General features: G+C 47.0%; 1 protein-coding gene across 3 annotated transcripts in view; it reads right to left on the reverse strand.

Annotated features, from left to right (window-relative positions):
• FCHSD2 (FCH and double SH3 domains 2) overlaps window positions 1–10,637 on the reverse strand; it is a 165,525-nt gene extending 154,888 nt beyond the window's left edge. Inside the window, exons 1-3 of one of the 3 annotated variants that reach the window (XM_054843663.1) lie at window positions 10,336–10,625; window positions 7,444–7,541; window positions 4,271–4,345 (exon numbers count right to left, since the gene is read on the reverse strand). In XM_054843663.1, coding sequence (XP_054699638.1) covers window positions 4,271–4,299 — 29 coding nt within the window. In that variant the 5' untranslated portion in view covers window positions 4,300–4,345; window positions 7,444–7,541; window positions 10,336–10,625. Of the gene's footprint in view, window positions 1–4,270; window positions 4,346–7,443; window positions 7,542–10,335 lie in introns of all 3 variants that reach the window. The other 2 variants (XM_054843646.1, XM_054843653.1) reach the window with 2 other exon arrangements.
• Between the last annotated feature and the right edge of the window lie 4,913 nt (window positions 10,638–15,550).

The following is a 15,550-nucleotide window of genomic DNA, read 5'->3' on the forward strand; positions in this document are numbered from 1 at the left end:
TAGCCTCAAAGGGAAAGCCTCCCTCACAGAATCAGGCTTGGGTTTGATCAAGTGGATCAAAGAAAGAGTATTTTGTTCCTTTAAAATTATCCTGTACCATATATTCTAATATACCTATCTAACCTGGTCGATTTTGAGCTACGCCTTGCAACTGTCACCATAAAAATCTGTAACAAAGCAACTTTACAGGACTGCATTGCAACTGCTGGTTTTCTAGAGGTCTGCCAAGTAACATTGTGGTGAAAAACGATAGCTCCAGGAAAGACCATACTTGGAGAAAATGCAGAAAAAAAACCCCACACAACTTTCTGCAAGCTAAAGAATTCATTCTTAAAAAAGGGGCATTGAGTCAACACTGAAAACACAACCTTTGGCAAAGAATGCATGTGTTGTACTTCGAACCAGAATCCTCTTTTTACTGTCTTCCAAGATAAACGCATGCTAAAAGGCACAGCGCTCACCAGCTAACCTAAGAAGCCTGAATTCTCCTGAAAGCTTCTAAGGAAACACAAGCCCTTAAAACTCAGACTTCCAGAGCATGTGTTGGAATTGCTTTAATAAATAAAAGCTCATTCAAATGCAAGCCTTAAAGCTAAAGTGGAGGAAAAAAAATAAATTCTTTCTGATGTGAGAAAGATTGTTGGTTTGAGTTTTTGGGTTGGTTTTTTTTGTTTGTTTGGTCAGGGGTTTTTTTGTACACTATTACTGCTGCTACAAAAAAACCCCCAAAGAATCATCAAAAACAAACCTTTATTAGTTAACTAAAAAACTGTAAAGCTACTTAGAAATATTGAAACAGGAGATCCATTACTTTTTATATATCAGGGATAAAAAATAAAAATAAAAATGAAGGAGTGTGGTCCATTTCTCAATTTCACTGTGCCAAGATAGGCCTGAATCATTACACTGTGGTTATGTTTATACTGAAACTTTTTTTTTCTCAAAACTTGGACTTCCACACCCAGTAGGCAACATTTTTTAAAGTACATTCCAAGCTTCCCTCAAACAGTTCCAGTCAAAACATCACCAGATTTTAATTCCGTCAAGAATGCGAGCATCTCATTAAAGGACTGCCTAATTACAGGTAACGTGCCCAGACCACAGATTCTGTGGCATCTTTATACGGAATATTATTCAGAAGTAACACCACCAACTTTTCCTCAAAATTTCTGAAATTTCTGCGTATTTAGTGTTATAGCAAAGAATTATTGCGTGTGTCCTCAACTAATTAACAGATCTTGGGGGAAAAAAAATAACAAATGAACTCATAATACTCACAAGCTGTGAGAAAGATCAACTGAAGAGGAAAGAAATGTCATCAACTCCTAAGAAAATTAAAAGCTTTAAAGAAAAAAAATTAAGCCTCTAGATCCACTAGTCACACAAGGAAAGTCTTTTCAAGTGTGAGTCAAACCCAGACTAAAACAATATTGTGCATACAGTTTTCATGAGTTTTTCTAATTTGTCTGCTGTTTTCCTCTTTGGCAGGTTGTAGAATTCAGAACCTGTGAGCACTGAAAATCACTACACTCCTACTTAAATACAGCCATGAACACCAGAGCCAAGCATTGCATCTGCTGAATGGTGTGAACGACCTTGAAGGAAAAAGGAAAGGTGGCACTGAAGGACAAACTTCTGAGCACTACAAAGGAAAAAAAGATGCCCTCCTCATGAAAAGAGAGGTATTTTTTAAAAAGGCCTTATCAGATACCCACTAGCCAGAGGCAAACATGCTCTGCAGCCCAATACGGGGTTCAAGAATATCTGAACAAATTGCATTCCCTGCAGCTGGAGACCGGAAAGAACAGGAGGAAAGGTAAACTCCTCGCTACCACTTTGCCTCAGGACAGGAAAAGTAAAGTTTTCTCATAATTTTTCAGAATTTCTTATGGCATCCTAATATATATGGCTATATACACATATAAATACATATTCTTTTACAGTTTTCTTTTCCAGTTACTTATCCTTCTGCAGCACTATCCATACTGGGAGAAGACTCTTCCCTAGCACATTATCTGTTAAGTGATCTGCGTTGTAGCTGCTATATTAGATTTGCTATATTTAAAATTGGAACTGCAGTTAGCTTCTACTTCAGTAGCTTGACTCAAAGCCAAAGTTGCTGTAAACCTTATCACGAACCTACCAATGTAATCAGTGAGATTACAGAAGCATAGTCAAATTCCACTGGACAGTACAAAGTATATTCACAGCAAAAGGTTACATGCAACCTTATTAAGTGGAGCATAATTCAATTCATCAAATGACATGTTAAAACTAGCAGCAACTAGCTCACTACAGACACATACTCATTCATACTTTTACTTTATTTTTTTTTAAATATCTGTACTGTTCACTCAGGCTTGTCATGACAAGAATGAGACACCAAGTTAGAGACGTTGAAGAAGTACTCTGTCATCATACTAGGCGCATATACACAAATCCCCAGTAAGTTCCTCCTCCCCTCACCCACATACTCCACATCCAACCTGCTACGTTGCAGCAGAGCAAAAGCAAGTGACAGCCTGACAGGGAAGAGGCATCCAAGACCAGAAAGGGCTCGGATTGTTAAGGAAGACCCACAAGAAGATCTCCCCACTTAGCAAGTAAACACAGAGGCTTAACAAATCTAGCAGACGTAAGCGGTACTGCTGAACTTTAAATACGAAAGCGTCTTGGAAACAGAGGTGATACCCAAGAACTAATTAAAAGTCACAAACTCAGAATCGGATAAAGAAACGACTAGGGAAGAGATGAAGTATCTGGGAGGAAAAACAAAAAAAATAAGTTGACAAATTGGAAGGAAGAAGCAATCTTCAGAGGGCAGAGCTTTGGAGGAGAGGTTGGAAGACGGAACATACCACACAAAGGCAAAGGAGAAAAGCAAATGACACAGAAATAGAGTGAGAGGAGAACGTAGCTTTACCAAAAAAAAGTTGAATTAATTCATAGGATAAGTTACACTGCAATATATGCTAGACTGAACAATGGGATGATATTTTAAATAAGAAAAAGTAAGGAGGGAGAAACCACAAGGACAGAAGAGGGAAAGAAGCAGAAGGAGGGATCCGTACATATATTTGCATCCGTACCAGGAGCACACGAAGATTGGGCCTATGATCTTGGCAATTCCTTTTACACTACGAATTTAGTTGAAAGTATTGAAAACCGAAATTCGGAATCCAGCAAATGCAAGGACTGCATTGCTATTCCATCTCAGCTAGAAATCATGCCATCTTTACATCTATTTTCAACTGACTTAAAATGATGAAGCAACATAGGATCAACACATCCAGACAGCAGAAAATTAGCTAAGACTTAAATAAGGTGGCTTTTCCAGCTCTGTAGTTCACAAAGCAGCAGCTGTGCCTTCTACAGGAGCATTAGGCTGCGGTTACATGGTGACTTTAATTCCATGTGAACCTGCACTGTACAGTCTTGCTTTCCCTCTCCTTCCTCAGGTCCTCATCCCTCCTCCTCTCACGCTAAGCAGAGGCACTTGTGCAGCCATGCAGCAAGCTGGATCAGGGAATGGATTTATCCCAAAATTATCCCTTTTTGGGAGAAGAGTTGGGGGTTTGATTTCAGGTGGGTCAGCACCCTAATCCACATGGCTCACCCATCCTTGTGCTCCTACAGGGAGACAGCAGAATTAGTTGGCAAGTGGAGCTGGCCATTCAGCAGCAGTCCAGACTTTAGAACAAATTAAGAGAGCCACGTAACCACAATCTCATTCTCTCTGGCAACACATGAAAGCAAAGAAGTTTTAAAAAAGACATTTTAGAATACATTAGCAAAAACTGTAAAGGCACATAAAGTTCTTTTGTAAAGCAGGCCTTGAGATAACACTCAAGGTAAAGCAACTATCACCTAACAAGTTTATAAAGCCAATTGCATATAAATACATTATAGAAATACCAAGTTGAATTAAAATGTGGATCGCACACATTCTTTACAATTTTGCAGCGACGTGCACATACACAAAAGGAAAGTATGTCTACATCCCAGCAAACTAAGGCCAGTTTCAGACTGATTTACTACCACCAATCACATAAGGCAATCTTTAAAACCAAAATAAAATATATGAAAATTACCAAAAATCTCTGATAAATTCAGCCATTCATAATTCAGTAGGCCCTGGAAAAAGAAAAAAAAAAAACCAACACCCAAAGAACTGGCTGCCTAAAAGCAGACAGGTACCGATAGAGTGAAGAAGTAGCAATAGAAAAACTTTGAAGGATTTCTGGGTCATAGCAACAAAGCTTACATTTACCTTTCAGGGGGAAAAACCTCTTTCTCCATCACGGTTGCAGAAAGACAATCTTTTTATAGTAATGCCAGCACGGATCTACCACATGAAAGGATATGGTAGCTTTAGCGAGCTACAGAAGATAAACATATGTCATGCCTAAAACTGAGCCAATGATCCTAAAAGCATCCTGAATCACTTGTTCCACAAATTCCCCAGTCACCAAGTATGAAGAAATGTAACACGAAAGCCAAATAGATTATAAACACAGAAATGTATTTCTAAACCTATTTGCTAACACATTTCAAAACACATTTTTTATTATAGTCTTGTCAAGTCATATAAAGATACTCCAGCTTTACTGCTACTAAGCTCCCGCAGAGAAGAGAAACACAATGCAGTTTGTAAGATTGCAATGGACATTTGATTTTTTTTTTTTTTTTAATGGATATTAGAATTTTACATTGTGTTAAAAGTCATCCACCTCCCAGGAAAACTTTCCATTCAACATCAGCACATAGTTTTGTCAAGTCCCAGGTATGGTTTCCACAGCAAAACACATTGTGTTTTCTTCCCGGCCTCCAGGACCTGAATCTACATCCTTGCACACAAAACACTGTGTTATCACTCAAAAAGACAACATATTTTAGATTTACTTAAACATAGTGGTTTTGTTTATGTACAGCCCTCAAGGAGATGAAGTATTTGCAGAGGGGCTGGAAAAAAGGTAGTTACACCTATATGCCTCAACCCTGACCAAGAAAAATCCCGTTTGGAATAAATAGTAGTTCAGCCTTTGTTCTCTCCAAATGACATAGTTAAAGCCTTCAAACTACAAACATTTAAAGCAGTGCTCAGTTTTGCATAAAGATATCAAAGCTATTGGAATGGCAAGTATGCTTAGGATCTGGTGGGCTGCCAAAAATCATCTGCTAATACACTCGACAATAGATGTATTCTAATAGAACTCATAAGAGAACTTTCTGATCTTTTCCTTGTATCACTTTTTTTAGTTGTATACAAAACTGAACTGAAATGATATAAAAAATGTAATTAAGAGTTTTAAACCCTATACAAATACTATGGTTTATAAGTATTGCATATGCAATTTGAATGCTTGCATTTATATGCGAACAAGTAGAGTTATCACTTGTAATAATTTAACATTTTAAAATATGCATTCTTAATCACTAACTTGCAAACTGTGTATTCAGAGTTTCTCATTGCCGCTGCAGCAGTTAAGTTTGTAGCATTCAGAGCAGCATAAAATGGGATCTCAAAGTTGTGCTCTTGCAGTGCCTGAAAGCTCCAACAGTGCTACGAAAGGACTCAAACTCTCTCAAGTCTTGATAAACAAACAGCATTCAGTTAAAATTTAATACTTTCGGATAACAGCAGGGTGCTTTCTATAAAAATCATTCTTCATTCCAGAGACAAAAAGATCCTGTGTGTGGTTCCAATAAGCATTGCTTTCTGGAACACTTCAGAATCACGGTGGCTGCATATCCTGAATACAATCATAAATACACAAGTAATGGGACGACAAGGTTGACACCCAACTTCTCACACGAGTGTCACATGCTGACCGGAGCACTATCAAGACTACAAAGTCTTCAAAGCCCAAGTCTTCCTTCACAGCTAGATGCAATTAAAAGCCCTCCGCATCACAAACCAAATTTGTTTGGGTTTCGGGGGGTTTTTTAGCACATATTTTTAACCAAAAATTCTCTTGTTCTCTCTTATTCTGTTATCTGATATCTGAACAAACCATTGACACGACAGAGCTGTCATATCCTATCACATCAAGCCATGTCTAAAGAATGTTTAATCTGTAAATCCAGGCAATGATTCTGCAAACGCACATTGCTTGCAACAGGAATGCTGAACAGAGACTATGTACGTTCAGTGACTGTGTCAGTGAATTAAATATCTTAACAGAGTTTCTTAATCCATAATATTAAAATTTACAAATTAAATTAACTGTAGAAATTAAATTACATTAAAGAAAAATATTTTAAGCCGGCATTTTCACATGTTTTCCTGGTTTTGTATCCACAGGCTAATAATGCTTATGACATCTTTCAGCAGAATACAAACGGAAGTAATTGTAAGCTCCTGAAAAATAGGAAATGCTAACAAAACTTGGACTAGAGCAGCAGTACCTGGTCTAGATGTTCTAAAAATAAGCTTCTATCTAGGGGGAAAAATTCCTTGGATCAGTCTGTTACTTATTACTCAGCATTTGCTAGTTAAACACTGCACAGCCACTAATTTTAATCTAAGGAAATGAACGCTGTGATCTTTCCCATGCAAAAAAAGCATTTCAACACCCACAGAAGAAAAACAGGGGAGAGAAGGCTCAAGGCTCGACATTCTGATTTATGAAGAGAGGACACTGTGAGAGTCAGACAAACAGTATGTCATCTGTCAAAGTTAACACATTTGCATTTTATATACAAATATAAAGCAAGAAATCTCATTTAAATAATTAACGGATGGACTATACACTGCCAAAAAGAGCAGGACAGCAGTGAACTCACTGCTGACTATTTTACAGAAGAACCATCCTAGAAATTGATCCTCCCTAAACAGAATAATTAATCTTCCATATAATGCCAGGTATCCACTGCCACCGTATTTTGTTAAAAGCAAACTTTTAACTTCAAGAGAAGCAGTCATATTAGGTAAACTGAATAATAAAACCCCCACCATTGATGTCATGTAGATTTCCTCTATTGATCTTAACCTGCACAGAGTTTTAAATTATAAATGCAAGTATCTTATTACAAGTTTCTGGTTAAAAATACAATTTAAAAATGCTGTTAAAAACTATCTCTAGCGAGATATAAATCATCAGTGGTTTTAAAATATTTTAATAATTTTAGCAGCCTCTTACAACCGGTAAATCAAAGTCTTACTCTATTATATACAGAAATATTGCTGAAAAGACCAATGCTTTTTGTATGTTGTTTGTGACCTTTTTTTTTTTTAACATTTCCCCCATTGAAGAGAAGAAAAAATGGTTTGCATTGTGTTAGCTCCAGTTATAATTTCCAGCTGTGTCAAAACTTTAACAGCCTAAAAGCAGGAAATCCAAAGAGGAAATTCCATCGTCAGTTCCTGAAGTTTTGTAACTCAAATGTTCTTCCAAAAACTGAATCTTAAAGGAATTTTGGTAGCATTTTCTGTAACCTTACCTGATATCTTCAAGTAGCTCACATTCTGCCTGATGCTTGGCCTGAAGTTTTGTCATCTGCTCAACCTGAATGTTTTTTAGCTCTTGTGTAACTTTCACCTACAAAAAAACCAGCACAGACCACATGTATTTTCTGTAGAGTTTAAGTCAAATTTCAACAAGAAAAACACAATTCGTGTCCTTCACCTATTTTGAAATTGCACATTTCAGTGGAAAATTCAAACACGGAGTTAAGAGTGCAGTTTAACCCTAGGCAACATTCATAAAGGCTGATTTCAGTAAGTGCTGTCACCCCAGCAGGCTTACACCGCACACAGCAAGAAGCTTATACCCAACCATTAATGAAAGTGCAATTTTATTCCAAAACCTGGGAGGGTAGGCTCGTGTGCAACAAAACGGTTTTGCCTACCAAAAAAAAAAAAAAAGCAGGCCACAGAGGAAAAATTATATTGTATACATTTAGCACTTCAGTGCAAATCACACAATTCTGAAATTTATTAAGCTGTCCTACAATTGCTATCATTTAAAGACAGCTTACACATCAAGTTGCTTTTGATTGTGCATCAAATCAAAAGAGCCCTCTATAAAAAGCTTCAGAAGGTTGGCCTTATGTTTTTAGTATTGGTGTAATTTTCCTTTGAACCTTGTGATCGTGAAGCTAAAATTTCAACACTTTGGGAACCTACTTGGTAACTGGCTGGTAGCACCACTGGCACAGGTATCAGGAATGATTTGATTTTGGAAGGAACCTTGGGGTTGTTTTGTTCTTGTTTTTACAAAACAAGAGGTCTTGGCATTTAAGCCCTCTAGTGATCACAGGGAATCCATGTATCAGCCCAAAAAATGATCACCAGCGTATCTGAAGATTATGCATTCATGAGGACAGAAATGCCAAACAGTTACTGTAATGGGGGGAGAGAGATGAAGAATTCAGAGGAAGAAGACACAGATCTCCCTCTTCTTCTCTAGCCAGGCAAAATAAATCTAGATCTCATCAGCTAGCAAAAACCTCAATTTTAACACTGAAAACAATCCCCCAGCAACAAGCACCCTTTAATCACAACATGAAATAAAGACAAGTTTTTCACATGATGAAAAAAAAAAAAAACCCACACATGTATGCCCCTGACTTTAAGTCGAAAAAGTGTCTATTTTTAATATGAACTTTCAGCATTTTCATTTTTATTTGTAGATGAAAAAAACCCTACTCAAAATAAACAAACTCACACAAGATGACCCATGTAATGGAAACAATCTCAAATGAAATAATATAGGCAAAGAATGACAAACATGTAATATAAATAAGCCACCAAATGCAAACTAAAATAGAAATAAGAACAGTTTAACAAAAGCAGAGTCCAGCCGCAAAACAAGAGGTCGAGAGGCAGGAATGAGCCAAGGAGAGATCTTCACTGCAGCTGCCTGCCAGGGCTACTGGGGAGCTCGGGGGATGACAAGGGATTTCTGTTTACGCTCCCTCTCAAGTCTTCCTCCCCTCCCCATCTCTCCCAGTCACTATTATACAGCTCACACAGCAAACCCCTGCAGTCTCCTCTTCTCACTGAGAAATCTCAACATCACACAGGAGATCTCAAACATCTACAGTGAGCTATAACAATCAGACTGTAAATGATTACAGCCCAAACCACCCTCACCGGGCAGCATCGCAAAGAATATATAACACGCGCAATCTCAAAACCACGAAACTCCCTTCCATGGTGCCTGGAAAGGAGCAGCCTCTCCATCCTGAGACCCGCTTCACCGTCTCTAGCTCCCCCTTTCTCCCCACACACCAACCATCGCACACAATCCTCAAAATAACTAACCGATAAATCTCCATGTATCAGTACTTACACGTAGCTCAAGACCCCACTACAGCTCAGGTCTCCCAGATAACCTGCCTGCACAGACAAGCCACGCTAAGAACAGCCTTTTTTCCCAATCTACGTTCGTTTTCACATCTCTTCTCACATCAGCCCCCACTAATGCAAAGCACCCCATATTTCCATGGGCCGCACGGACACAAAAAAGCCTCCCCGCTGCATTTGCGGATTGTTGCTATCACACATATGTTGCACATTTTTGGCTGCCCCTGTTCGCCCGCGCTCCTGATACAAGCTGGGATAGCCTGCATCCTTGCATCAACTCCAGACGTGACCTTCTGCTCCAAGACAACCAACCCATCACTGTTGGTATCAACCCACCATAGTACCTGAACACAGCTGAGCCCCCAAAATACTGCCAGCAGCACCCCACAACCGGTACAGTCTCAACACCTCCATGCAGCCAAGCCCTCTGCAGTCATTGACCCCCTTCCAGCCCTACCCAGCCATTGCTCTCCTTCATCTGGAGAACCTCCAGCGGGTATGGAGGTGGCACGGCCACCCCAACACCCACTGCCCGACCACTGCCCCCCCGGCACCTCTTTCCTCGCCAGCCCTTCCCCATGCCCTGTCTTGCCTGCAGACCTTACCTCCCCCCCAACCCATCCCACTCCCCTGGCCCCCCACGACCAGTTTCCAACCCCCCCAGACATTCCCACCTTGCTGGGCCACCCTCCCCAAGACCCCACAGCCCCCAATTCACCCCTCCACCCCCTTCCCTCCTAACACTTGCTCTCCCTCTCCTAACCTGCCTCCAGACTCCACCACTGCACAGCCCACCCCGAGCCCAACCTGCTGCCCCCCCTTCCCCACTCCCCCCCCGACCCCCTCATCCCTCCCCACACCCCCCATAACCGCCCCACCATCCTGCCCCAAACCTACCCCATCCCCGTCAGCGCCCCCCTCCCTCCCCAAACCCCCCCACCGGCCCCGCTCCCCCCCCAACCTCCTCCACACACTACAGCCCCAGCCCCTCTCGCCTCCCCCGGGGCGGGGGGGGGGGCCCTCACCTTCCTCGGCGGGGGCTGCATGGTGCTGCGCTGGGTCTCCACATCAATTCCCTCCCCCCGGCAGCAGGATGCGGCCCCCGCTGCAGGAGGAGGAGGAGGAGGAGAAGGAGGAGGAGCGGGCAGCGACCGTCTCCCTCCCGGCTCGGGGCGAGTCCCGGTCGGCAGGAGGAGCGGGGGTGGGGAGGGGGGGGGGAGGCCGCCTCTTCCTCACGGGCAGCGGCGGGCGGGCGCCGAGCAGCGTCCCGAGTCCCGGCCCTAGGGAGCGGGGAGGGAAAGCAGGCAGCAGAGGGAAGGCGGGGACGAAGCTGAGGGGGGGCTGGAGGGGGGGGGGGGGCGACTTCGGAAAAAAAAATAATAAAAAAAAGGAGGCTGCGGAGCGCGGCTCGGGAGCGCCCCGCTGAGGGGACGCGCGCCCCGCCAACGGCCCGCCCCGCCGGCGGGAAACCTCCCAGCTGCCTAGAGCGGCCACCATAGAGTGGCGGGCGGGGAGAGAGAGACAGGGTGGGCACGCCCCCCGCCCCGCCCTCCCGGAGCGCCGGCTGCGGCCGCTGGGGGGCGCCGTGAGCAGGGCGGGAACCGGCGGGGGGGGCGCGGGGGTGTACGGGGGTGCATGGGGGTGTGCATGGGGGTGTGCAAGGGGGGGCACGGGGTGTACGGGGGTGTGCACGGGGGTGTGCATGGGGGTGTGCAAGGGGGGGCACGGGGTGTGCAAGGGGGTGTGCGGGGGTGTGCATGGGGGGGCGCGGGGTGTACGGGGGTATGCAAGGGGGTCTACGGGGGTGTGCATGGGGGTGTACGGGGGTGTGCACGGGGGTGTGCACGGGGGGCACGGGGTGTGCAAGGGGGTGTGCACAGGGGGGCACGGGGTGTGCATAGTGGTGCGCATGGGCGTGTGCATGGGGGGGCACGGGGTGTGCATGGGGGTGTGCATAGGGGTGTGCATGGGGTGTGCATAGGGGTGTGCATAGGGGGTGTGCATGGGGGTGTGCATAGGAGGTGTACATAGGGGTGTGCATGGGGGTGTGCATAGGGGTGTGCATGGGGTGTGCATAGGGGTGTGCACGGGGGTGTACACGGGGATGTGCATGGAGGGCACGGGGGTGTGCATAGGGGGTGTGCATGGGGGTGTGCATAGGAGGTGTACATAGGGGTGTGCATGGGGGTGTGCATAGGGGGGCACGGGGGTGTGCACGGGGGTGTGCATAGGGGGTGTGCATGGAGGGCACGGGGGTGTGCACGGGGGTGTGCATAGGGGGTGTGCATGGGGGGCACGGGGGTGTGCATAGGGGTGTGCATAAGGGTGTGCACGGGGGTCTGCATAGGGGTGTGCATGGCAGTGTGCATAAGGGGTGCACAGGGGGTGCAGGGGTGTGCGCAGGGGCGTGCACAGGGGATGCACGGGTGTGTGCACAGGGAGGGTGCAGGGGTGTGCACAGGAGGGTGTGCACAGGGAGGGTGCAGGGGTGTACACAGGGGGTGCACAGCGGGTGCAGGGGTGTGCACGGGGGGTGTGCACAGAGAGTGTGCAGGGGTGTGCACAGGGGGTGCAGGAGTGTGCACGGGGGTGGGCATAGGGAGGGTGCAGGGGTGTGTACAGGAGGGTGCACAGGGGTGTGCATAGGGGGTACACGGGGGTGTGCACAAGAGAGTGCACAGAGGTGCAGGGGTGTGCATAGGAAGGTGCAGGTGTGCATGACAGAGTGTGTGCAGGGGAGGTGTAGGGGGTTTGCACAGAGGTGCAAGGGGGTGCACAGGGGGTACACAAGGGAGTGCAGGGATTGCACAGGCGGTGCAGGGGTTTGCACGGGGGTGCACAGGGGTTTGCACAGGGAGTGCAGGGGTGTGCACAGCGAGGTTGCAGGGTTTGCACAACGGGGTGTAGGGGTGTACACGGGGGGTGCAAGGGGCGCACAAGGGGATGCACATGTGTGCACAAGAGGGGTGCAGGAGTGTGCACAGAGGGGAGTTGGGGTCTACACGGTGGGCGCAGACTGCACGGGGGGTGCACAGGAGGGTGCACAGGGGGTGCAGGGGTCTGCGCAGAGGGTGTAGGCTGTGCACAGGGAGGGTGAGGGGGTGTGCAAAGGGAGGTGAGGGGGTGTGCAAAGGGAGGTGCAGGGGTGTGCGTACAGTGGGATGGGGGTGTGCACGCAGGGTGCAGGTGGGACGTAGGGTGCGCGCAGAGGGGTGCAGGAGTGTGCAAAGGGTGCAGGGTTTGCACAGGGGGGGTGCACGGGGGGTGCAAAGAGGGGTGTGGGGATGTGGACCGGAGTGCAGGGGTTTGTACAGGGGGGTGCCGGTGGGCGGGGTGCACGGGGGGCGTGCAGGGGGTGCACGGGGAGCGTTCAGGGTGTGCACCGGGAGCGTGCAGGGGGGTGTAGGCTGTGCACGGGGGCAGGTGCAGGGCGTGCACAGGGGTTACAAGGATGTGCACGGGGGGGGGGGGGGCGTGCAGGAGTGTGCGTATGGGGGTGCAGGGGGGTGCGTAGAGAGGTACAGGGTGTGCACAGCAGAGTGCACGGGGGTGCACGGGGACCCCGCAGTGCCGTTGCCCAGGGCCACCACCAGCACACTGCCGTGCTGGCCCAGGCTCCACCGCAGGATCCAGCCACGCAGACCGGGGTGCAGGACCCACCCAGGGGGTGCTCCCCAGCACCACGTAGACCGGGGTGCAGGACCCACCCAGGAGGTGCTCCCCAGCACCACGTAGACCGGGGTGCAGGATCCACCCAGGGGGTGCTCCCCAGCACCACGCAGACCGGGGTGCAGGATCCACCCAGGGGGTGCTCCCCAGCACCACGCAGACCGGGGTGCAGGACCCACCCAGGAGGTGCTCCCCAGCACCACGTAGACCGGGGTGCAGGATCCACCCAGGGGGTGCTCCCCAGCACCACGCAGACGGGATGCACCGGAGGAAGAGCAGCCGTCGCCTTCCCGCCGGCCCTTTGCAGGCTGCCCAAGCAAAGTGGGGCAGAAAGAGCTGGACCTAAGCTGAGTTCAAGGATGTAAGGGACTGTCACCCCCAGACCCTGGGGACAATGGCCGGAGCAGTCCCTCGAGGGTGGCACCCAGGTCCTGGTGCTTCCCAAAGCCACCACACCGGGAGCAAAGCACCCCCGAACACACGACAGCCAAGGAGCCTTTTGCGGGAGGTTGCTTTTAATCAAAGAATAAAATGAAGCCGAACCCGGGAGCGTCGCACAGACATCGGTGAGCCGCAGGAGAGCCCCGGAGGCAGAAGTGATGTTCCCCGCCGTGCCACGCCATGTTTCGCTGGGTGTGAATTAAGGACCCCTGATCAGACGTGCTTTTTTTTTTTTTTTTTTTTTTTTGCTTTTTTTCCCCCCCTCCTTCGCAGTACTTAGATTGCTTGGCTTAGCTTATTAGATCTGCTGCAATGAAATCTTTGAAATATTAAAGCGCGTTCGGATGTTTCCTTTAAGCAAATTGCCAGGGCGGTTTGCAGAGCGTAAGGCAATTCTCATAATTTCATTTTCCCAAGTGCTCCAGCGTTGCTGCTGCTCCATCGCCGGCTCCTTTATTATTGATGCACTGCTTTACTCCGGCTCCCAGAAAATGACCCCTCGCTTTTAAAGATGCTTTAACCATCTTTAACGCTTTAAAAAAAACCCTAAAATGCGACTTGAATTCTCCTTTCTCCTCCAGCTATTAGTTTATTTAGCGCTGCTAATTAGTCTAACTCGTTCTCTCCGGGAAACCTTCTCTAAATGATTAGTGAGACGTGGTGCATCAATGGATGCTGTGAAAATACGTTGCGTCTCTGTATCTGAGCTGCGCGACCCGCAGACCCCGGAAGGTTTTCGTGCAAGACCGTGCCCTGTGCCCAGTAGTAACTTTAAGCGCATTCGAAGCATTTCCTACACATCCACGTATAGCTGGGAAAGTGCTTTGGGAGGACGGAAGCCTTGAGTACAATCATTAGTTAACGTAAGTATTGCAGCTCCCGCACGCGGCGCGGTGCTCAAAGCCAGGATGAGCAAATGCCGTGGGATGCGTTCAGGGGGGATGCAGAGGATGCTTGGTTGGAGCAGGAGGGTGGCAAAATGGGTTGGAAAAAAAGCATTTTGCTGGGTTAAGAAAAATTAGCTGGTGCTTTGGAAGCCAGGGCTTGCAGGGGGAGCGGGTTCTTGCCGATAAACTCTTAAGTCAATGGTGCAACGTGCAACAATCTGCTTCCTCAGCAAGAAAATTGTCGCGCTGAACCGATGCAAAATGCAACCTCTGCCGAGCTCCCGGGGTTTTAACTCATTGCCCCAAAACCAAGTCATCCTGCAAAAGTTTTGCATCTCACGCCTCGTTCCTCTGGCCAGCCCGAAGGAGCTTCCTCCTAAGATATCTCCAAGCAGCATCTGTGCACGCAACCCCTGGCACGCGCAGGCATAAATCATCCACGGGCTTTTGCATGCAGGGCTGAGAAGCGTTTTAGGTACCACGCCTGCAAATAGAAGCATCGTTCCCCCCCCCTTATCATGCATGGCAATAATTTTTCCACTGATTACTTGTATTCTTCCATGAATAATTTTGTTGTAGATATTTGACCGCAGATTCTCCGAAGCCTGACCCGCGGGGCGCTGCAGGTTCAACGCGGGTCCCAGGGGAGCTTTCATCTTTGGTGATAAATCATGGTGGAGCTGCCCGTAGCACTTAACACGTCTTTATAATACCAGTAATACTCACAACTGGGGGGGGAAAGACATGAAATAAAGAAGATGATCAAAAAGTAAACAGTATAAGTGTTTGAGTGCAGTATGTTTTATAAAAAATTACTTGTTTTCACGGCATAAATTGAGTTCAAGCTGCATATTCTGAGCCTTTACCCCTTGTTTTCTCCTTTTTGATCACTCAAACGTAAGCGGGACTTGATGGCAGCTGAGTATCCTGCAAACCCAGGTGATCGCAGACAAGCCCAGCTGAATCCGAACATCACAACTGAAGCTAACATGCTGGGTTTTTTCTTCCTTAAGTTATATATGGCAAGAAAGTTCCTGACCAGATGTTGGAAATATAATAATTAATCCTCTACCAGGCTGGCTTGGTGGCCCGCATCCCGATCAACCCCCATCTGCTACATCCACCCACTCATACAGCTGCACCAGATGTTGCTCACACATGCTCCAACCTTCCTCGCTGCTGGAAAATAACCTCTGGGTTGCAGCAGCTCAACTGACAACGGACCCATAGAAGCAAAAGGGAG

The sequence above is a fragment of the Grus americana genome, chromosome 1, assembly GCF_028858705.1.
Source record: "Grus americana isolate bGruAme1 chromosome 1, bGruAme1.mat, whole genome shotgun sequence".
Lineage (NCBI taxonomy): Eukaryota > Metazoa > Chordata > Aves > Gruiformes > Gruidae > Grus > Grus americana.